This window comes from Vombatus ursinus, unplaced genomic scaffold (assembly GCF_900497805.2).
Source record: "Vombatus ursinus unplaced genomic scaffold, bare-nosed wombat genome assembly UNPS02014791.1, whole genome shotgun sequence".
Taxonomy (NCBI): Eukaryota; Metazoa; Chordata; class Mammalia; order Diprotodontia; family Vombatidae; genus Vombatus; species Vombatus ursinus.
In genome coordinates, this window is record NW_020954569.1 from 78,664,393 (window position 1) to 78,689,693 (window position 25,301).

General features: G+C 38.3%; 1 protein-coding gene across 1 annotated transcript in view; it reads right to left on the bottom strand.

The window, feature by feature from the left end:
* ALPK2 (alpha kinase 2) overlaps positions 1–22,092 on the bottom strand; it is a 151,962-nt gene extending 129,870 nt beyond the window's left edge. Inside the window, exons 1-2 of the mRNA XM_027869128.1 lie at positions 21,984–22,092; positions 18,133–18,250 (exon numbers count right to left, since the gene is read on the bottom strand). Of these exons, the coding sequence (XP_027724929.1) occupies positions 18,133–18,250; positions 21,984–22,092 (227 nt within the window). The remainder of the gene's footprint in view (positions 1–18,132; positions 18,251–21,983) is intronic.
* Between the last annotated feature and the right edge of the window lie 3,209 nt (positions 22,093–25,301).

The following is a 25,301-nucleotide window of genomic DNA, read 5'->3' on the forward strand; positions in this document are numbered from 1 at the left end:
GGTAAAAAGAATCTACAAAATATTTGATAAGAAAATAAACTTTGTCAATATATGCTTTGGTCCTTAGTTACTTTGGGCCCAGAGGAAAACGGCAAAACTATGATAGAAAAATAGAGTTCAAGTTTAAGAAATTAAAAAAAGGCTCAGAATCTCAGATTATTCAGAAGCCACACTATATGTCATGAATACTTCCTTCAAGAAGGGAGTTGGAACATCACCAAAGGAAAAAAAGACTCACTCTGAAAATATCTCAGTCTTAACTGACAGGAAATAATTTGTTACTGATGTGGGAATAGTAGCAGAACCAGTTATATGTGAGCAGTCAGACCATGACTAGCTAGAGCAAAGATCAAAGTTAACACCAAGACTGCATCTTAATCACTTTAAATAGTGCCCATACCCTCCTTAAATCATCTTGTATTTAACTTATCTGTATAAATGTGATATGCTCCCAGTAGAATGTAAACTTGGGGCAGCTAGGTTGCTCAGTTGATGGGCACCAGCCCTGAAGTCAGGAGGACCTGAATTCAAATCTGGCCTCAGACCAAACACTTGACACTTACTAGCTGTATGACCCTGGGCAAATCACTTAACCCCAATTGCCTAAAAAAAAAAAATGTAAACTCCATGAGGACAGAGAACCTTTGGCTTTGTTTTTGTATCATTTGCACATAAACAGTGCTTAATAAATGGTTGTTGAATGAATTAACTTGATCTGCTCAAACATGTTGGTCAATGTCTAAAAATGGGAAATGGAAAAAGACAAAAATACTGACATTGATGATTACTATTTTCTGAGAACGTTCAGCTGACATGAGGCAGTTATCATAAGAAGAAGCCTAAAGAATTTGCCTTAATTGAGCAAATGTTTGAACTCAGGCAGTAGGAGAGATGGTAGCAAGTACTAAGTCAATTAAAAAAAATGGGCAGCTAGGTGGGTCAGTGGATAGAGTGACAAGACTGAAGTCAGGAAGACTCATCTTCCTGATTTTAAATCTGGCCTCAGACATTTACTAGCTGTGTGGTCCTGGGCAAATCACTTAGCCTCATTTGTCTCAGTTTCCTCATCTATAAAATGAGCTTGCGAAGGAAATGGCAAACCTCTTCAGTTTCTTTGCCAAGAAAACACCAAATGGGTCATGAAGAGTTGGGCATGACTGAAAAATAACTGAACAACAAAAAACAGAAAATACAATGTACCTTAAGGCAAGGGAACCACCTCTGTCATTTCCTTTGTAGACCTCCAGTGGCTTGCTATATGATAGTTGACTTACTAGACTGTGGTTCATCCCATTAACAGAGCACAACCTTCTTCATTATCCTTCTTCACCTCCACTCCTCCCTACCCTTCACCACAACTCCTTACTCCCATTTCCAGCCAAGGACTCAGGATTGTTAAACTGGAGGAAGAAGAAAAGAGGATGCCTGGAATGGAAAACATATGGACCCCTAAGGAACTATTAGTAACTCAAGACTGAGTATTCTATTGTGTGTATCCCATAACCTTTGGTTATAAACATGCAGAGAGCTGGGCTTTCTCTCCCAAATCTTTTCCATGGCTAATCACTCAAACTAGTATTTATTGAGCTTCTGCTGCTGCCTGACATATAAACCATGGTCCCTACCCTCAGAGACCTAACAATCTACTTGGGGAGCCAGGTCCAACATCTTGGAAAGAATTGTAATTGCAAAGTGAGGCCGAGAATGGAGAGTGGTACTGCCAGTTTACATAGGGAGCAAGCCTTGTGTTCTATCTCTGGAAGACTTGGTAGAGAGTGCCGTGTAAGCTGAACCCAAGACTAAATCCGCAGGCAAGGAGCACAGAGTCTGAATATTTTGGTTTAAGTCTCACATATTTTTCCTTTGAGGTTGGGGAAGTGATATAATCTCTACTACTGAGCTAGCTAAGTCCTTCACATTCCTTAGGCTTTTCTTCCACTGAATTTAGTATTTCCAGGGAAAAGGGGAGAGGGAGAGAACACTTCATTTTCTAACTCAAGTTGAATTTGGAATCTAGGTATTTTCCCTTCCCTATCAGTTAGAACTTCAGGACTGCATCTGTTTTTTTGATGCAGAGAAAAATCTTTCACCAGCTGGTTATATCACACCCTCACCATTCCCTTGTAGCATCTAGCTTGAGGAGAATGATTCTGCCAGAATCTGGAAGAGGGAAATCAGTATGGATGGATGGCGAGTTTGTCAAATATAACCACTGCAATGAAGAAAGGGAAAATCAGCAGAGTGGGGTAATGTTCATTTGGAAAACCTACCACAAATTCAGATTTATTTTTTAAATCAAAGATCTTAATACCTCATGCATTGGAATACATTTAATTTTATATACTGCTTAGTGTTGATATTAATATAACATCTTAAACAGCAGTCAGTACAAAGGAAAAATGGCCTCCCCTCTCCCCCCACCCCTACGCATGCTGTGAAAAATAGGGACTGATTTAATATTGGAGGCAGCTAGGGAGAAGAGATAGAGTACTCAACCTAGAGTAAGGAAGACTTGAGTTCAAGTCCAGCCTCAGACACTGGCTGTGTGACCCTGGGCAAATCACTTAACCGCTGTTAGCCTCAGTTTCCTCAACGGTAAAATCAGGCTAACAGTAGCATCTACTTCCCAGGATTATCGTGAAGATCAAATGAGATAATATTTGTGAATCAATTAGCATAGTACCTAGCACATTTTAGGTGCTTAATAAATACTTGTTTCCTTTCTTGCTTCTTTCCCCAGACATACCAACAAAACTTACAAAATCCACTTTGGGTAGCATCTCACCAGAGTATTTTCTTCAGTTCTCCTGCATTATCTACAACTAGCATAGATCTTCTCAATTAAAAAATAAAACTCTGTAAATCAAATTTATTGGTCCCACGATTCAGAACCTTCTGGCTTTGAGTCACACTATCAATGCCTTTGATAATTAAGTAACTTCAAGCAAAATTGACTTTCTTTTTGCTCTCTTGTTCTCAAGTTGGAATTAGCTGTCACTACCTTAGTGAGATCAAATAACATTGAGTTATACAAATACCTTCCTTCATTCACAAATTTGTTCAGATACGTTTAAAAATCCATGAATCATGAAATCCCAGAACTTAGAGGTGAAGGGTTATTCAAGATTATCTAGTCCAATCTTTCCCCCAAGGCAGGAATTCCTTTTGTAACATCATTTTCAGGTAATCTTTCACCCCTGTTGGAGCATTTTTTTCTTTTTTTTTTTTTATGGTGAGAGGGAGCTTACTATCTCCCAAAGTAGACCATTCTGGTCTTGAATAGTAAGAGGCAACAGAGTATAATTGGAAGAATACTGTATTTCTTCCATGGTCTCACATATGACCTGATTTCTAGATTCTTCATCATTTTGACCACTCTTCAATGGACATATTACACTTGACATTTCTCTTAAAATATGGCACCCAGCACTATGCCCATTGCTCTACATGTGGTGTGACCATTCCAGAGCGCAACAAGATTCTTATTGTTCTGATTCTAGATATGCTGCTTCAATGTTGTGCTTTTATCAAATAAAACCCTCAAGTCTTTTTCCATATGAAAACTGCTGTTAATTAGGTCCCCCTTCCTAACCCTACCCCCATTTTATTCAGTACTTGTGCACTTCACTTTTTTCTATCTAACTACAGAAATGTAATGAGAATAATGTATCTTTATTTCAAAAAAGATGTAATGAACAAGTCACAACAAAGTCATGACAAAGTCTCTCATACTATTCCTATGGACTAAATGAAGAAGTATGTATTGAATGATAACATAATTCAGTAGATTCATCTTCCACTGAACAACCATGCCCAAATAGGTCAGGCTGGAGGATAATCTCAAATGGCTTGTTGTCTGCCTTTGTCCTTGGTTCTGTTCTGTTCCACATATGTCCTTTTGTTAGATTCAGACCCAAATTCAGCTTATCAGGATGTTTTATAACATTGATTCTATCACCCAAATATTGGCTATCCTTCCCAGTTTTGTGTTACCTGAAGGTCTGATAATAATAGTCTAACTTATATAGTATTTGAAGGCTTAAAAAGCACTTTCCTCAAAGCAACACTGTGGGGTAGTGAACAAGTATTTATATTGCACACTTCAAGGTTTACAAAACCTTTACATTATCTTATTAGATCCTCACAACAATCCTAGAGAATAAGTGCTACAGACCAAACAAGAGATAGAGAGCATTATGAAATGTAAAACAGATAGTTTTAATTATATTAAATTTAAAAGGTTTTGCACAAATAAAACCAATACAACCAAGATTAGAAAGAAACCAGAAAGCTGGGAAACAATCTTTACAGCAAGGGTATCTGATAAAGGCCTCATTTCTCAAATATATAGAGAATTGAGTCAAATTTATAAGAATACAAACCATTCCCCAACTGATAAATGGTCAAAGGAGATGAACAGGCAGTTTTCAGAAGAAGAAATCAAAGCTATCAATAGTAATATGAAGTACTCTATAACACTTTTGATTAGAAAATGCGAATTAAGATAACTCTGAGATACCACCTCACACTTATAGATTGGCTTATATGACAGAAAAGGAAAACGATAAATGTTGGAGAGGATGTGGGAAAATTGGGACACTAATGCACTGTTGACAGAGTTGTAAACTAATCTAACCATTCTGGAGAGCAATTTGGAACTACGCCCAAAGGACAACCAAACTATGCACCCTTTGATCCAGCAATACCACTACTAGGTCTGCATCCCAAAGACATCATAAAAAATGGAAAAGGACCTATACGTACAAAAATATTTATAGCAGCTCTTTTTGTGGTGGCAAAAAACTGGAAGTTGAGGGGATGCCCATCAATTGAGGAATGGCTGAACAGGCTGTGAATGTAATGGAATGCTATCATGCAATAAGAAATGATGAGCAGACAGATTTCAGAAAAACCTGGAAAGATTTGCATGAACTGACACAAAGTGAAATGAGAAGAACCAGGAAAACATTGTACACAGTAACACTGTGAGATGATCAACAATGAAGGATTTAGCTCTTCTCAGCAAAACAATGATCCAAGACAATTACAAAGGACTCATGATGGAAAATACTGTCTACACACAGAGAAAGAACTGATGGACTCTGAACGCAGATTGGAGCACACTATTTTCACTTTCTTCAGTTTTTTTTTTTTTGTGTGTGTGTGTATGTTTTTTTTTTCCTTTTGGTCTGTTTCTTCTTTCATAACTGTGACTAATATGGAAATATGTTTTTATATAATTGCACACATATAACTACTTCAAATTGCTTACCATTTTAGGAAGAGGGGAGGGGAGGGATGAATAAAAATTTGGAACTCAAAATTTTGTAAAAATGAATGCTAAAAATTTATATATAATTGGAAAAAATAAAATACTATTTAAAAAAAGAAAGTAAGTACTACTGGGGCAATTATCCTTATTTTACAGGTGAGGAACCTGAGGTTTAATAAGATTTGCTCATGGTCTAATAGCTAATGTGTCAGATATTGGATTTGAACACCATTTTATCCTGGTTCCAAGTTTAGTGCTCTTGACACTACATTGTATTGCCTACTCTCCATGAAGGCAGCATGGGAGACTTTGTCGAATGACTTACTGAAATATAGCAGGGTCTATAATATTCTCTTGATCTACTAGTATAGCAACTCTAGCAAACAAATGAATAAACAACGATGATAAGGAGATTGGAGAATGTTAGAAGAAGCAATGCCTTTAAAACGTTTAAAATCATTTTAGCTGTTCATTTTTCCCTTCTGGAAATAGTACTTTTCAGCTATTTATCAATAATGACTTCCACTTGATCGTGTAATTGCTGCTGCCCTTGTAATTCCTAGTTTCCAAATAACTGTCTATTTGTAGAGCCTTTTACAATTTTTCTAGCCCTTTCACAAACATTATCTCAAATGCACTGGTGTTTTGAATTGGAATATCAGACATTTTTCAATACAGATGTGACAGAACAACATTTATCTGGTGACAACCTGTTAGAGGAAATTAAATCAAATCTCGGTTACTCAGGGAATGATTGTTTAGTTGGATTATTCTTGCCTCTTACTGGGCCTCCTCTTCCCACTGGCTGACTGCCTGCACTTTGGACATTTCACTGTTCATAGACAAGGCCTAGAAGAGAATGCAAATTGCTGAAACTCAAAACAGGCAATATAGCTCTTTGCCTGGAGGTTTGGTGAAAGGTTTGGTAGGAAGCTGAAACCTAAAATGAGGCCTTGGAATCCTTTTTGGAGATCACTTATCTCTGCCTCTCCCTGTCCTTAAACCCAGGTAACAGAAAGTAATCTATGTGGAATTTAACATCTCTTGAGTTAGATAATGACACACATAGTCCTTTCCCATTAAAGTGACACAGTGCACTTCCCCCTGGAAGAAAAAAGAGTCAAGAAACAAACCGCACCTGGATTACATGTACGCTGGCAATGAAGGGGGTAAATCCTCCAATGTTTCTCCTCAAGGGGGTGAATTTTCTTAGCCAGATACCACAAGGGGAAGTGCTCTAAATATCTGCAAGATGAAAACTAGCTCCTTTTCTTGGTAGTGGCACTTAGTTAAAATATTTCTGTGAAACAAGTTCTGGGATTTAAAAAAATTCACCAATATAATTTTGGACATCAATTATTTTACTATTCTGGAACTTTCATAATTTATTCAAATTAATCATAACTCAAAGGAAGGTGTGGGGCTCAAAATGTTCAAACCCTACAACTTGGAATTTTGTATATAATTAAAAGAGATTAGGAATTACTGGGCTATTGGGAACACTTCAAATTTCTTCCTCACCTTTTTCCCCCCAATCCAAAACAGCAGTCAGACCCTTGCATTTATTCATGTGGTCATCAATTCTGAATCAACAGATATTTGTGTAGTTCCCTCTATATGTACCTTACTATGTGCATAAATCAGGATAGTGTAGAGGATCTCAGGTTGGACCTGAAATCTGGAGAGACACAGGTTCTTATCCCATCCCTGAAATTTGGCAAATAAGGGCAAATCACCTACTTTTCAGAGCATCAATTTCCTTATCTGTAAAATAATAACAAGTTAATAATGCCTATTATCCCTATCTTGCTAGGTTGTTGTGATGCTTATATGAAATTTTATATGCAAAACGCTTTGCAATCCTTAAAGTACTATGTAAACGTTAGTCATTGTTATAGGCAAGGCTTTGAGCATTATGAGGATACTATAGGGGCCCTACCAACCATCTACAGGAGAGATTTTATATATAAATATATATGTGTATATATACATATATATGTGTATATATACATATATATGTGTATATATACATATATGTGTATATATACATATATGTATATGTATATACATATACATATAGATACATATATAAATTATTAGGACACAAATGGTAAATGTCATGTAAATGGCATAAAATTCAAAATCCAAAAAAAGCACAGATCAGTTCTGCTTATAATGATCCTTCCTGTATGAGATAATAGTTGATAGGGACCTTACAGGACTGGCAGAATCTTGATAGAGAAAAGGAGGATATTTGTGGTGAGGTTCCTTCCAGGTTTAACAAAACCCAAGTAAAGGTTCAGAAGAGGAGTATCAGATACGTTGTAAAATAGCAAACAGTCAGTTGTGCTAATGCACTGGGTAATGTGACTATAAACGTAGTTTGAATCTAACCTCCAATGTCAAGTTAAGGAGGCGGGCCTTTATTCAGCTAAATATATAGAGCACGGGGCCTGGAGTCAGAAGGACCTGAGTTCAAATTTGGCCTCAGACACTTACTAGCTGTGTGATCCTGGGCAAGTCACTTAACCTCTGTCTGTTTCAGGTTCCTTGACTGTAAAATGGAAATCATAATAGCACCTACCACACAAATGAAGATCAAATGACGTAACATTTGTAAAGCACTTAGCACAGTTCCTGTCACAAAGTAGGTGCTTAATAAATCCTTGTTCCCTTCTTTTTCCCTTCTTCCCTCTATTCAGTAAGTAATGCAAACCACTGAAGATTTTTGAATAAGAGGGTGACATGATAAAAGTAGAGCCTTAGGAAGAAAGCCCAGGGAAAAATTCAATTGGGGTGCTAATAGCACCTACTTCTAAGTATTCTTGCTAATTAGGTAATTATTACTATGTGGCTGAAAGAGTGTGGGTGATGACAGTACCCTAGGACAAAGCCTTGGTTACTTTGTCCTAGATATAGTTCTACCAACTAGGCACAGTCCTAGAGAGAGAAGACAATGGTGAAATCTAAAGCAGAGAACAGGAAGGAACACAGTAGAAGAGAAAAGCTTCTCTTCTATTTTCTTGTCTTTCTTATATCCTGGAGGGTTAATTTCCTAATTCCTTCCTAGAGCTAATTTCTTTATATCCAGTTAACAAATAAATTTGATCAACTGTAGTTATCAAAAAAAAAACCTTGAAAAACAAATGATTAGATGACATTCAGAAAATTCCTAAAGCTGTTATCATCATTAGGCCTAAAAGACCAATACATAGATATGTACGCGTGTTTGTGTTTGTGTATATACATACGTATATATGTATAAACATATGTATACATACATTCTATATATACTTCTACTTATTAGTTCTTTCTCTATATGCAGATAGCATCTTTCTTTATAGTTCCTTTGTCATTAATTTGGGTATTTATAATAGTCAAAATGACTTAGAGTCAGCAGGTTAGGTTAGACCATCTCTAAGAGCCCCTCTTCCACCTCTGTGGGAGACAATATGGCACAGGAGAAAGAGAGACAGATTCAGAGTCAGAGGATCTGGAAGCCAATGCTCTTTTCTGCCACTTGTAAGACTTTAGGAAAGTTACTTCATCTCTCTGGGCCTCAGTTTCCTCATCTTTAAAATAACAGGTTTCCAGAGGCAACTAGGTGGCCCTGGAATCAGGAGAACCAGAGTTCAAATCTGACCTCAGACACTTGACGCTAATTAGCTGAGTGACCTGGGCAAGTCACTTAACCCTAATTGCCTCACAAACAAAACAAAACAAGGAAAAAAAAAAGAGTTTCCATTCTAAATCTATGACCGTAATAATCAATAAAACATTTATTAAGTACCTACTATTTTCCAGGCATTGTGCTGAGTGTCAGGAATAAAAAAACAAAACAAAACAAAAAAACAGTTTCTGCTCTCAAGAAGTTTACATTCTACTGGGGGAAACAACACGTACGTGTAAGGATATACAATGGATACAATATAATTTTGTAGAGGGAGGCATGAGTAGCTGTGGAGTTCCAGAAGCACCCTATGTAGAAGGTAACCCTTGAGTTAAGCTTTGAAGCAAATTAGGGAATCTTGTATTTGGCATATAGTGGGCACTTAATGAATGTTTTCTTTCTTCCTTTCTTCCTTCCTTCCTCCCTTCTATGATAACTCCTCATTTATTGTCTTCAGAAAGTGTTAGCTATCTTTTGACAGCTGAATTTGAATTGGAGAGCTCCCCACAAAGGTCTCTCTTCCACACTACCCAGTGGATTTGGGAGCATTTTTTAATGGTTGCAGACAGGCAGGGAATATAAACAAAACAGTATGTTAGGCCTTCTTTCATAAACAGAATCCTATAATTAGTGTCAGAAGAGGAATGCAGTCATAATCAGTTTCTTTCCTTGGCCTGGTTTTCTGCTGTCAGCACCAAATCTCTGATTCCTGCCTTGCTCCTCTTTGTCATTTCAACAAGGTCAACTCATCAGGCCTCAGTTCTAGTGAGCCTTTGTTGAACAAGGGCAAGTAGAACTAAGGGCAGAGTGAAAACACTGAGCAGCCAGGTCCAGTAACTCAGTGATTCAGAACTGGGAAGAAGACACATTTTATTGGGGAAAAGCATGTTAGGGATGTCCTGAGGAGAGTCTACAGCAAGAAAACAGGGGAAGAAGAAGGTGATCAAGGAAAATATGTGTGTGTGTGTGTGTGTGTGTGTGTGTGTGTGTACATATATATATATATATATATATATATATATATATATATATATACACATATCCTCACAGTCAACACTAAGAAGTCTAAGAGCTTAGACATTGGCAGGGATTGTCAAACTCATCAATGTTATTCAACAACAGCTTCTAAAAGAGATTTTAACATTACATTTATGTCCTCAAAATCCCTTTTGAACAGCAATAACCTCTGAAAGTGGTGGAATAGCACCATGGGAACAGGAGGAATTAAATAAAAAAATTTAATTCAGATCATAGGTTTAGAACCAGAAGGGAGCTTAGAGGCCATTTTCTTTGCTTTATAGACTGAAGAGACTAACATCCAGAGAGATTAAGTGATTTACCAAAGGTCACCAAGGCAGTAAGTAGCAGAATTGGTATTCAAACCCAGGACCTTTGACATCTTCTCCCTTACATCTTCTCAGATTTTGACTGTCACACTCAGAGTAGATTTCTTCCCCATTTCTGTCTCTGCTGTGTTCATTATAACCCTAGAATTTGGGGGCGTTAGCTTCTGCAAAGAAAAAACAGTCAAAGCCCCATCTTGGGGTTTTAAAATTCATCTATAATAGGCACACATCCAAGGACCTCTGTAAGCCTCTTTCTTTGCTAATCTGAGCCTAGAGGTCTCTCTTCTGCCCCAAGCATTTTCTTACAGTTTTGGCCAGGAGTAAAACAAAATTTACATGGATAGAGCATGAAATGACATAGACCTCTTCTGACACTCACTCTGTTTCACACCAGGAAGCTAAATGGAGACTCCTGGGACTGAATTAGCTGTTTACCATTCAGCTTCATATTTCTTCTTCCAACATGTCCTACTTGTACATCTAGATCTTTGGACTGTGCTTTAATTCTCTTTGGCTTCCTCTACGGGAATTTCTACTACCACACCATCTCCTGAATCAGTATCAGCAGCCTTTCTCTAGACTTGTGTGACTGTGTTTGACTGCTTCCTCCCATAAGCTATGGGAACAACCTAAGGGATATCAATCAATCAATCAATCAATCAACCAAAAGGCATTTATTTATTAAGTCCTTATTAAATGGCAGGCACTGTGCCAATAATGAGAGTACAAAGACAAAAATGAAACAATCCCTGCCCTCAAGGAGCTTACATTTTAAATTCATATTCAAATTGTACTTGGTAAGTTTTGATAAACAGGCATATCCTGCTTGACATGATTAACTGGTTACATGAAAACATAATGTCAGGCAAAACAATATTATAGGAGACAGTTAAATGGGAATGATGTTATAAATGTTATAGGGGGACATTTCCCTAAAAGAGGTTACAGCAGAGTCTCATGATGTCATGGTGGGGTTTGACTATAATGTATCAATGATGTTTGTAGGATCACAGATTTAAAGCTTGAAGGGACCTTAGGGGGTCATCTAATCCAATCCCCTTACTTTACAGATGAGGATACTGAGGCCCAAAGCATAACTTCATTAGGTTGTAAGTGGCAAAAGTTGGGATATGAACCTAAGCCCTTTCATTCCAAATGACATTTTCCCCCTTCTACACTTACGTTAAACACATGAAGTTCTGAAGATATACACACAATCCTAGGGCTATAGCTTGTCTAAACTACAGATTATCCTCTCCTCCCCTGTGAAGCCTTTCCTGATCCCTCACCTACCCCACAAGTTGTCTCTCCTTCCCCTGTGCTCCCTCAACACTTTATACCTCCCTTGTAATACCAACCACTTTCTGCCTTATGATGTAGTTATCTTTACATTTATTTTCTCTTTCCTGGTAGGCTTTTAGCTCCTTAGAGGAAGAAATTGTTTTTCATTCATTTTTTTTATCCTCCCATGGCTCTTAGAACAGGAGCACTCCACAGCCCTCAAATAATCAAGTAATCAAGATTAGATTCTAGTTCCAAATCTTTACTGGTGTGCTGTGTGACCTCAATGAAATAACTTAACCTCTCTGAACCTCATTGATATGTCTGTCCTCCATGCTCTCTTCTCACCTCTACCTCATGAAATCCCTAGCTTCCTTAAAGACATAGCTCAAGCACCACATGCTAACTAAAGCCTTTCCTGATAGACCTTTCCCACCAAGATGCTAATACCCTCCCCTTTAAAAAAAGAACTGCTTTTTGATGTTGTATATATGCAATTTTTTACTTATATGTGTTCATATAGTTTCACCGTCAACAGAATATATCTTGAGGAAAGGACTGTTTTGTCTTTTGTCTTTGTAGCTTTTTTCAACAAATCTATGACATGAGGAAGTGAACTTGCTTATGGGAGATGCTTAAAAAATGTTTGGGGAATGAATGAATGAAAGAATATTTTAAAGTTCTCTTCTAGCATCAATAGGAAATTCTGATTCTGTAGTTCTAAAGTAGGCCTGAAACCTGGATCAGCCTTGGGATTGCCCCCAATCTCCCTAGAAGACCCTAGACAGGAGTTTCTTGGGGACAGTATGGAGAAATAAGGTGTTTGGGGCTTTAACCTCAATTCCTATTTTCTAGTCAGTCCAACAGGGAATCTGCCTCTGTTTGCTCTGAGACACAAGGCACCTGCTTGCGTACTTTAGTTGCCTTCCTCAGCCTACTTCTGTTTTATCCCTGAGGGGTCATCACCATTAGGCTAGTAGCAGCTGCAGGAGTCTTCCCATCGCCTGGTACAGATGAGTAAACATTTAGAATGGGCAGGCAGGCCCAGAATCCCCCCTATGTGTGGCCAGGCTAGCGTGCCTGGCTCCTCCCTCCCAGTCATTGACTCTGTGGGGATGCTCACCTCCCTAAGCACAACTGTAAGAGTGATGACTGACAACACGTTCCCAGCAGCCGACTTACCACCCCGGGGAATCATAGGGCAGGTTTGTATCAGAAGCAGGGAACTCGTTCAAGAAACCTTGCAGCCAGGAGGCTTTCTCAAATATTGCCTTCATTACTCAACACTTCTAGATGATTCTTTGAGCCAAGGATATTTATGAAACTTTACTGCCCCAGACGGAGACAGCCTGATTTATTGGAGGTTTTTTGGGGAGGAGGAGGATAAGCCAGAGAGGGAAGAAGGAAGCTACCAAACTAAATTAAATGTCTTCCCTTCAACTCACCCATTTTTCTTCCTTCTAAAAGCTGCACCCTGGCTTTACGTATGGATTCAATATATGGTATTTGGAAGTTTTTTCAAGTGGAAATGATGTTCTTCCCTTTGTATGTGCAAAAGCATTAAAGGTCTGCCAATAGCTGGATGGAAATTTTAAGATTTTAGTCCCCCATTTGTATTTGCTCCACCCAATTCAATTCAACAAGCATTTATTATTGTACAGAAAATCACCCATACTCAATAGATCCATCCTACTTGTGACTGACAACTACCATGAGTCTGTGATATAGCTGGCCAGGGTTGGGGTACAGCAGCTACCTGATCCTAGGTTTCATATAATATAGGAAACTCTGGCTAAAGGAGAACTTGGAAAAATTATGAGTCTTATCCTGGGATCATGGCTTTAGAGCTAAAGGGCCCTTAGAGGCTGTCTAATCCAACTTCCCTCAATATACATATAAGGAAACTGAGGCTCAAAAAGGTCACACAGCTAGAAAGTATTAGAGGCAAGATGAAAGTAACTGGTGGTGACAGTTTCTATTTAAGGTCCATGTGTCCTCAGGCAATCAGTACCCAAATGCTTCAGTATAGTTATGGTCTTCACCCGCCCCCAAAGGGATCAGACCATGACTTTGGCCTTAGAAGGCCAAGACTCACAAATCTGGCTAACCCGTCACGATGAAAACTAAATCTATATCAGGGTGTCTGAGAGGCTTTCAAAACATTCATACAATATAGAAAGAGCTGTATATACAACTTGCATCATACTTGAGCAGCTTAAAAATAATCCCACTTTCATAAGACTCCTTAAAAGAAACAAGAACCTGGTCAGTGATAGACCTGCAACTGGACATTCTAGAGGCCAGTGCAAGAACATGAAGAATATCATTACTGCCAGTAAAAGTAAGCATTGATTAAGTTCTTACTATGTATAAGGCACTGGATGAGCTATTCAGGACATAAAAAAGTTTAGAATACAACCCCATAAGAAATTTCTAATCCACTGCGGAAGGCAGAACTGGATCAGAATTATAGACGCCCAGATTTAAAGCTGGAAGATACCTTATCTAGCCCAACCCTCTCATTTTATATATAGAAAGCTAAAGCTGGGAAAGGTTAAGTGATTTGCCCAAGGTCACAGAAGTGTAACAGAGCTTGGATTTGAGCCCTACTTCCAGACCCTCCCCCCCAAAACAATTACATATACATGTATAGGAATACATACATATGTATATATGTACAAATACATATTTGTATACTGTATACATACATGTATATATGTATATAGATAAGATAAATGATAATACGTGGTACTATAGGACAAATGTTCAGTTGACTGTTAGAGTAGTTAAGTACTAGAGGAAATGAGAGGATGGAGCAATTATTGTGGGCTTGACAGAGAAGGCTTCCTGGAAGAGAAAGAACTTAAAGTAGGATGTGAGTTGTATCTTGAAGACAAGATAAGACTTGGATAAACAGGAAGGAGGAAGGAGGACAACCCAAGCAGCGGGAGTGGGATGAGCAAAGCTACGGAGATGAGTATGTTTATTGTATTGCATCTTCCTAAAGTGATGAGCTGTGATGGAAAAATATGGATTGTACAGAAGGGAAAATAAAGTTTAAAAGGAAGGTTACAGCTAGATTGTGGAGAGCTCTGAATGCCAGACTAATAGTTATAGACTTTTTTCTTCAAGCTGTCAGGAGACATTGAAGGTTTTTAAGCAAGAGAGTGACGTAATCAGAGCCAGCCATACCCATAGAAGGATTTATCAGGCTGTGGTACCTACAATGGACTAGAAGGCGAACAGTACCAAGCAGAAAAATCCCAGAGGTCGGATGGGAGGCAGAAGGGCCTAATAGAAAGACTACTAAATTTGGAGACCCAGGATCTGAATCCCAGATCTGCTACTTATTCCCTGGGCAAGCCCCTTAACTTCTCTGAGCCTTGGTTCTCTCATCTGTAAAATGAGGCAGTTGTACTCCATGACTTCTGAGATCCCTTTTGATTTAGCATCTAAACCTATGTATGATCCCATGAATAACTTCTATTTAAAGCATAAAATCATAAATGAGTTTAAACTAAGTAGAGATGTAGCCTAGAAAATGTAAACACACAGAGATTGGGAATAAAAAACATAGCAAAGGAAATTTTTTTATTCCATCAGCCTTCAACAGAAACGTCCAGGTTGGGGGTGAGTTAACAGATATATTATTTATCCTTTGACTCACCTCGTGGATTGTGTTTGAACCTTGTCTTGTGATGTCAGATGAAGTTTACAGCCCCTTTAGTAAAGTCATGTTAATGACAAAATTGTATGCCTGTTTTTAATACAATATTCACATACCCACTTAAAGCTGGTAGTGATCCAAAAAGGCTGCTTTGCTCCCAAATGAATCAAACCTTCCAGTTATTTTGCTCACCAATCTTTTTCTAGCTTCTGTTGCCAGCCATTCCTTGGCCTGAATTAACATAACACAGATCACTGAGCTCCCCCTGGGGGAGATTAGGGAGATACAGTGGCAGCCCGTGCTCTCTCTCTCTCTCCCTCTCTCTCTCTCTCTCTCTCTCTTTCTCTTCTTTCTCTCTTTCACTACCCCTTTCCCTATCTCCCTCTCTCTTTCTGTTTCTATCTCGATTTCAGCTTCTTTCTCTGTGTCTCTGTCTTTCTGTTTCTCTCTCTCTCTTTGTATATCGCTCTGTCTCCACCCCTCTCGAATTTCTACTTGTCTCTGTGTCTGTCTCTGTCTGTTTCTCCTCCACCCTCACCCCCTTCTTTTCCTCCCTCCTGCCCTCCTACCCCAATTGTGATTTGCTCAGGGACCTGACTGGTCCTTCTGACAAGTTCATAGGCTTCCTCTGCTGTTGCTGTAAACTGTGTTTTTTTCTTAGTGCAGTTTGGTTGGGTTTTTAAAAATCAAAATAAACCTTATTTGTTGTAAGAATGGGTGTAGCCTTTTAGGTGTGGGTTCCTGTTTTCTCTCGATTTTTATCTGCTGCATTGCTGCCTTCTTGTATATCGTACTTGCATAAGCCACAGTCTTTCTTTCACTATGAGATGGAAAACATTTATTTATTATTTTTCCCATTCCTTCTCCCTCTCATTAGACCTGCATCCCTTCTTCCCAGAAAGAAAGTGAAATAAAATTATACAGTATACTTTAATGGTTATTCTTGATTAAATGCAGAAAGATAGAGAAGGAGGAAGAGGAAAGAGGGGATAATAAGGAAGAAAAAGGAAGAAAAAAGGAAGGAAGGAAGGAAAGAAGGAAGGAAAGAAGGAAAGAAGCTTTCTGTAAGATAACTCCATCTCTCTTTCTTCCCGCCCAGATCATTGTGTAAGTATAAAGATCACATAAGCATTGATTAGTCTTACCAAAGCTGTCTCATTTGTCAAAATCCAACTGGTCTAGCTAAATGAAAGGGGAAAACATAAAGAAAACCAAGAAGGGAGGATTGGGGGAGGGAGTGCCTAAGAAAAGAGTAAGGTGGGGTAGAAAATAAATATTGTTTCAGTGCCTCTTGAAACAGAAAGTTTTAGAGATTAGACTTCTTAAAACCAGGAACAGGTCTTAAGAAAGCCAGACATAAGAGCTTCTAACATCTGGAAGAACACAAAATGAATGACCTGAAGAGAAAACCCTTGTAGAGAAAGAAAAGCATTTTTTTCTTTGGGGCACTATGAGGCTAATCTTGTGGTTTGTGGTTTAGTGATAATGGCAAGAAAAGACAAAGAGGCCAACCTTTTAATTAATGAATAACCAACAAGCTTTTAAAGTCATGTGTATGCCTTTCAAATAATTCATTTTCAGAACTGTCACTCATCCAACATTTCAGCAAAAATGAAACTACTTTATTAAAAATGTTTAGGGAATAAGGTGTCAAAATTTCAAAGCTCTCTTTGGTATATGTACAATAATTCAGTCTTGAATTTTATATAGCAGATTTCCTCCAGTGTTTAAAATACCCTTTTCACATCTATTGCAATGTCCTCTCCATCATCAGTCATATTTTCTCAGTGGAAAGCCAAGAGATTGGAAATGGCTTATTCAATTATGAGACATTTAAATCCATTAGGGAAAAAAAGTTGGGGCTCATTAGTAGCCCAGCACACCCAACAAGTTTCTCTGAAAAATTTCTATAACTAATTTCCCTTCTTATTTCTTACCACAATGTTTCAATTTTCTACTTTATGAAGCTCCAGTACTCCCTGATTCTCTCCTTTCCTCTTTACCTCAATGCCCTACCACTAAGTACAATTGTTCCTCCTTCCTGCTGGTCTAGTCCCAATGTATGTACAACACATAATTTAAAAACAATTCATCGGATTTTAAAATGCCATTCTACTGATACACACACTGGCTAGGCCAAAACTCAAAATGAACATTTCTTGGGTTTTGATGATGTTGGAACCAATTAATCAGAAAGTATTTACTGAGTGACTGCCATATACTTGAGCTATAAGGCTTCCAAACTATTGAGTAGATCATATAGCTAGAAGGGACTTTAGAGTCCATGGTATCCAATCACCTCATGATACAGAGAAAGAAACTGAGGCTCAGAGAGGTTAAGTGACATCCAAGGTCACATAAGTATTAAGTAACAAATTTGGGATTTGAACTTGGGTCTTCTAACTCCAAATCCAGAGCTCTTTCTACTGCACCACAAAAGAAGAATTTATAGCACAGAGTCAGAGTCACAAAAGATGAGAATGTGAGGATGGGTTGTGACTTGGATCATTGGATGGAGTAACCCACATGGACGAAATTACAGATTCACCAAACTATTGAAGCACTACTAAATACCCAACATTTTAACATCTCCCTCCTCTCAGAGAAATACCTTGATCAGCTTGGATAACGATTCCTTATAACCCTCAAGTTGTAACATCATTAATGGCACCAAACAATACAACTTAGAGCAATCAAGTTACACAGATGAACCAAGTAAATCTTAAGTACCATTACTAATACCAGCAATGGGAAGGAAGTCAGTCCTCCGAAACTGTGAGTCAGTGAAGAAGTGGAGACCATTTTTCTGGCCTTGCTTCTACGTGTTCCCAATAGCCAACACATGATAGAGTATAGATTTTGTTAATAAATAGTGTGCAGGGAAATAGCCACTTACCTATATAAATGTAACATGTGGACATACTGATTCTCCAAGATTTCATAATTGGAAATGATGTTTGAGTCACTAATGGCATGGCCGTTTTTATACCAAGTTACCTCTGGCTTGGGTTGACCTGGTAACGGAAATAAGAACATTACTTTTCTTTTCTTTAAACAAATGTTTTAGAAAAATTTAAAAATCCGCTGAGCTGTGATCCACTGAAGAGCCCCAGGAACAGCATGGACAGTAACCATATAGCAGTAAGACTATGTAAAAACATAAGTTAGGTTCTAGGGGAGATTAAGGGGATGATTAAGGAGACTAAGGAGAAAAGAGTTAAACTGGTTTTACAAATATCACTTTCCTTTAAAGGACTCAAGAATTAAGGAATCTGGGCTGCTTGGCTAGGTGTTATGCTGTCATTCTTGATATAATTGCCAGAAATTCATCACTAGCCCTTTCTATGCTTTTTTCCCTCTAGTGTGTTCATTAGTCAGTAATGCAGCATTAGGCAATGCTGACTGGGTGGATATGGAGAAACCCTAGAACTTCCAACCTGTGCGCTCTTTCCCATTTTCAGGAAGCTTTTGGGTTGGGCTATTATTTGGGTATAGGCTATGTAAAGTCCCAGGGGATCTTTTTTTTTTTTTTTTAACTAACCTCCATCTCAGGGGAAAATCCTTAAAGATGTTACAACAGGAAAAAAAAAGGATCAGGACTTGGAAATGTCTGGTCATCTTAAATTCACTTCCAGAATTTGTTCATAATCCTCTCATATCATGTATCTAGGAATTTCTGGCTGACAGCCCCAGCTATCATTAAAGGTAGTGATTCTTATCCTTCTAAGGACATTTAAAGAAGAAAAAAATGAAAGGAGGGTGAGAGAGACCACAAGATAGAGGCAGCAGAGACATGTACAGAGAAAAGATTGCAGAGCTTGAAAAAAGTCCACAAAGGTCACTCTGTCTCTCATTCATTTTTAGTCTCCCTGGCCTTAGCTCTAATGGCTGCTGCTTGACTGCTCCCTCTGAGCATGCTGTGAATGTCCTTCCTGGCAAATGAGACAAATTCCTCCCCAATGGCTTGTCCCTTCAGGTAGGAGCCTGAGTAAGTGGTCTGCTAAGTGAGAGGCAGACAAGCTGGCAGGCCAGGACATGCCTTTCCCCTGGGCTCTTGCTGTGGGTATAACTTCCACAGGCACCTCATCCGAGCAAATGATTAAACAAATAGGAATTGCTTCTTTGTGATTGTTTCTATCCATTAGAGAGCTGAGTCCAACTTGGGCCTTAGAGTCATATGGCCCTTCTTTACCTCTTTGCCTTATGGTTCCCTTTCAATCAGTTTTTATTATTCTCATTTTTCCTATGATTCATTTCTTTTTCTTTTCAATGTGGTTCATATAGAGTAAGTTTTTGAAGGCAGAGCTCACTCTGTTAGGTCTATACAGGATGATATTAAGTTTAAAAGTATAAGATGGGTTTGGACTACATGTAGGGAAACAATTACTTTGTCAGGATACCAGAACCATAACTAGCAATAGGGCAAATTGCTTGAGGGCACAGACATGGGTTGGGGAGTAAAAATAATAAAAGTAAGATGAGACCTCCCTGTATTGTCAGGAACTCACTGAAATACAAGGCTTGGATAGGCTGGACCCACCTATGGACTATATATAACCATCACCTTAGACTCTGAAAGTCACCAAGTGACTTGATAATTTCAGAAGTCCCTCGATGGGAGAGAGTAGAGGTAATGGAGGGGAAATCTCATCTGTAGATTAGATTAGATTAACATTGAGGCTTTTTGGATAACATTGAGAAATATATTCTGGGTGCCAATAAGGGCTAAGAAATATCTAGGTTTTTGCTTCTACTTCTGTCTGTCCTACTATAGAGGCATAACCTAAAAGTAGAGCATATCCCATGGAGTCATCTAAACAAAGCTATCCCACAACTCTGCCAAAGACAGGTCTATAGTATAACCTTTGCTGAGAAAGTAAAGACTGCTGTATCTTTTCAGTTTTCCCCCCTTCCAATTAAATATCTAAGGGATGAATACTAATAAAAGTTCAAGTTGTGGATTTAGACTCAAAAGACCTGGTCCAGGTGTCCAAACTGCTATGTGACCTTGGGCAAGTTATGTGACTTTTCTGAATCTCAGTTTCTACAACTCTAACATGAGAATCATAATACTTTTTTTCCCTTACACATAGTTCAAAGCTACTTTACACTTGCAAGTTTGATATTAGGCTATATAACTATGATACTGTGAGCTCTGGTTTCAATTACTTCAAAAAACAAGAGAAGGAAAGAAAGGGACAAGACAGAAGTGGAGGGTAGAGAAGAATAGAAGAAGAGAGGTAAATGAACCAGAGAAAAATGAGAATAATAACAAATTGAAAGGGAAGTATAGCTAAGCTGTAATTTGGATTTGCTCCACCCCTAAATAGAAGAAATCATGTGATTTCTCAAAGTAATAACTGATTCACAGAATTGTTAAAAAGATCAGATTAGATCATTTATAGGAAGCACTCTAGAAAACAGGTTCTTAACCTGGGGGTCAGCAAATTTATTTTTTAAAATAGTTTAACAACTATTTCAACACAATTTTTGTAAACCTACCCATTTTATAAGCATTTAAAAACATTATTATCAAGTGTGCATAACCTTCATCAGACTGCCAAAAGGATCCACGACAGAAAAGGTTAAAAAACCTTAGTCCATTGGAAAAACCACTGGGATAAGAAATAAGGAAACCTAGGTTCTCATGGCAGCTCAGTCATTTACTAAACCTGTGAACTTGCTGGCACTGAACCTCTTGGTGTTTCAATTTCCCAATGTGGAAATTAAGGGGGTTGCATCTGATCATCTTTAAGCGTCCCATTCAGATTTGACAGTCTATAATTCTATTTAAAAGTAAATAAATGTTATTATTTCCTACTTATATCCAAGAAGGTAAATGGAGGGCACCTTCTTGCCCATTAAAGGGGATAGAATGGTTAACTAATTTACACCAGTTTTAGTTTATTTTATTAGAAAATGAGCATCATTGAGTATCACTATACTGTCAACTCAATTGCTTCTCCTCTGTTTACAGATGACTCAAGTTTTATCCATTTATCTATTCATTTGTTTTGTTTTTTCAAAGAGGGCAAAGAGGAAGAAGGAAATTAATTTAAAAAGTCATGCTAGTTGATGGCTGCTCTGGTAGGGGGAAAAATAGGAAATGAGTAAAGAGATACAAGATATCATCAAAACAGAGTGTTTTGTATTAAGTGTAGGTTTCAGGTATTTATACTAGCTGCCACAGATTGGATAATAATATGGGAGGGCATCAAAACTTGGGTTAAATGCAATGGATCCTATTGTTCTCGTACCTTCAAATTTAAAGTATCCACCCTGCTTTTCTATAAACAATCAGGAAACTACAAAAGTGGAAATTTACCCATGCTATCAGTTGCAATCTTGCCCTTAGGCAGCTTTACCCAGAAAGGAAGGGAATGAGCATTTAATATAGAGTTCTGCTATGTTACAAGTACTGTGCTAAGCACATTTTACAAATACTATCTCCTTTGATCCTTACAACAACTCTGCCGGGTGGGTGCTATTATTAAGTAAACTGAGGCAAACAAAGGTTAAATGACTTGCCCACGTTCACATACAGCCACTGAGGAGGGAAGGTAGGTAAAGGTTCTTCTATGTTTGGGAAGATTTTCTATTGTATCAAAAATATTACATCAGCAAAAAGTTCGTAAGAAGTAGCATTAGTAAGTATGCTAAATTAAAACATGAACAAAACAAATGAAAAAGAACAAAAAGCCTTTTCTGTGATTAGGTTTTAGATGCTGATTAGCCTGTGACGATTACCAGATACTGTGCAGCGAAGAACAAGATCTGACTTCTCAGGAACCTTTTGAGAAGGCAAAGTCGATAGGAAACACAGGGCACTCCTCGGGGCCAGCTCAGAATCCGTCATCCTTTCATGCCATGTAAATCTGGGGGAATAAAGTCTTCTTTGTTAATGGTTCTTCATACTAGATTCTGGAATATATTCAGCCTTCTACCTGTTTTTATATAGGCTTCTAGCTAATGGTTTTTCCTACCTTTGGACTAGTAAAATCTTTGAGTTCTCATAGCTAAGATAGAGAGGAAAAAATTGGTGGAAACAAGATGAAGGGATTCACCTGAGACTAGTAGTCTATTCTATACTGAAACATATCTTCTCTGCTTCTCCCTCCAACACAATGCTCTTGTGCTAATCTTCCTGATGCATGATTTGGAGCATGGAACTGCTTTGCTCAAAAACTTTTGATGGCTCCCTCTTGCCTACTGAATAAAGTATAAACTCTTTATCCTAATATTCAAGGCTGTCCAAAGGCTCCAAACTACCTGTCTAGCCCTGTCTCATACTTGTCTCCAATTTGGACTACTCCTATTCTCTATGCTTATCCCAATGTGTGTTTCCTATTTCAGGGCCTTTTGATCATTTAGATCAAATGAGATAATATTTGCAAAGCACTTAGCATAGTGTCTGGCACATAGTAGGTGTCAGATAAATGTTAGCTATTATTAGCAGCTAGGTGGCTCAGTGGATAGAATGCCAGGCCTATTTAGGAAGACTCATCTTTCTTAGTTTATATCTGGCCCCAGACACTTACTAGCTGTGTGACCCTGGGCAAGTCACTTAACCCTATTTACCTCAGTTCCTCTCATCTGTAAAATGAACTGGAGAAGGAAATGGCCACTCTAGGATCTTTGCCAAGAAAACTCCAAATAGGGTCACAAAGAGTCAGACATGACTGAAAAATGACTGAACTCCAACAACAGCTAAGCTATTGTTATTATCAGGAGCAGCGTATTGCGTCCCCCATGTATGGAACAGAAGTACTGTCTCTGCCTGTAGGGATTCATCATTTTCTGTAAGTCCCAGCTCAGGTTCTCTCTCCTCCATAAACCAGCTCCCTCAACTCCTGAAAATGACTAATCCCTCCTCTAACTTCTTGTAGCACTTTGAATATTTCCTATGTGCTTATGACATTCTCTCTTTTATTATAGTTCTTCTGTGTACACACTTTATCCTGGGCTACAGACACAGACACACAGACACACAGACCACATTAATAGTTCATAAGATCCCTAAGGGCAGTGTCTGGCTAGCATGATGTAGGGCTAGAAGCCCTGGACTTGGAACCAGAAGACCTAGATTTGAATCCCAGCTCTATAACTTCCTACATGTAGAACCCTGTGCAAGTCATGGAAGTCCTCTGAATTTCAGTTTCCTCATCTATAAAGTGTTGTGTTGTTCAGTCATGTCTGACTCTTCATGACCCCATTTGGGGTTTTCTTGGCAAAGATTCTGGAATGGTTTGCCATTTCCTTCTCCAGCGCATTTTACAGGCAAGGATACTGAGGCAAACATGGTTAAGTGACTTGTTCAGGGTCAGCTAGTGAGTGTCTGAGGCCATATTTGAACTCAGGTTTTCCTGACCCCAGGTCCAGTGCTCTATCCACTGTACCATCTTGTATAAGTCAGTTCTCTGACCCTTACTTTCCTCATCTGTAAATGGGCATAATAATATTTGTACCATCTAGCTTAGACGGTTGTTGTGAGAACCAAATGTGATAAATATATATAAAGTATTATGTATATAACCATGAATTATTATTATCTTTATTACATAGGTGCCTAGCACAGTGCCTTACTCATAGTAATGTGATTGTTGCAATGAACTGAATCTATCAATTTTGTTTTTTGATGTCATGTTCTCATGCATCTCCGATATTTGTTTATCCTTTGTAAAAAAAGATCATTCTCTGAACTTTCTATCTTATCTGGCTACTCTTCCACATCTTTCCTCCTCTGCACTGCCTTGCCCTGGTCAGAGGATTAACTGGAGTAACTGTGTTCAGATCTGAGTCATTGATAAACTGGAAAACATTTAGAGAAGGATTGAGAAGGGCCTCACATTCATGCCACATAAGTGGCAGTGGGAAGAAATGGGGATGATTAGCTTGGAGAACCTGAGACTTCAGGAGAACAAGAAGAATGAATAAATGAAGGAATGAATATCATTTGTTAAGTGTTTATAGTGTGCCAGGCACTGTGCTAAGCTCTGGGAATACATATACAAACAGATGGCTATTTTCAAACAGTTGAAGGGCTATCTTGAGGCAGAAGAATTGGATTTGTTCTGCTTGCCCCTACAAGGTCTAATAGGAACAGTTAACTATTAGAGGTTAACACTTTGAAGACGATTGCCTCATACAACATATCTTTCCTTCAGGAACAAGATAGATTATTTGACCTCTGAGGGCTCATTTAACTGTGATTCTGTGAGGGTGAAAGGACAAACTACTGGCGTAATTTTGGAACCTGAAGTGAGCCTTGAAGAGAGATAAAGATACTGGGTTTGGGATGAAGGACTCGGGGGTAGATGGCTTAATAAATGCCAGAGAATGAGAGATGAGTATTTCAAGTTGGAAGAGTCAGATTTGGCTAGAACATAGAAATTGAGGTGCAGGGGGAATAGTATGAAATAAGTCATATGAAACAAAGGAAGTAGCCTTCAATAATCACCAATAAGCAAAAGTATACTTTACCCTTCAATAGTGTATCAAATTTGTCAGGAATAAGCCAATTACATTGAAAATGATGGTAGAAAAGGTAACTATGAAATCCCAATCATCACATTTAAAGAGACCTTACACCTTTCAGTCAGTAACCCTCCTATCATTTGAGTTATCATAATCTTAATTTTTTTTAAACATGTGGCTAACTTTAATGGTATTCCTATCAATCAGAAAAAGAATTCCCCTTTATTTTGTAATTCCCACCCTGCCATTGTTATTATGAAGAGAGCTCTCATCTCTCCCTCTCCCCAGAATCAAGGTAAGAGAATGACAGAACAAACAAACTTGTCAGGACCATGTCGACCCGGGTCACTTATGTCTCTTCTCTCAGTTACTCATGTGCTATAATACTGAGAAAAGCACTTCATTTGACTCCTCTCATCATCTCAGTTAGCACATATTGCAACCACAGGGCACTGACTGTACCCAGGGAAGAAGGATGATAGCTAAAGAGGGTTATTTGAGGCTTTCTTTGAGGCTAAGAATCATTGCAGATAAATGCTAAGAGGTTTATTAATTGTAGCTATTTTAATACGAATTTAACTCTGCTGGAGA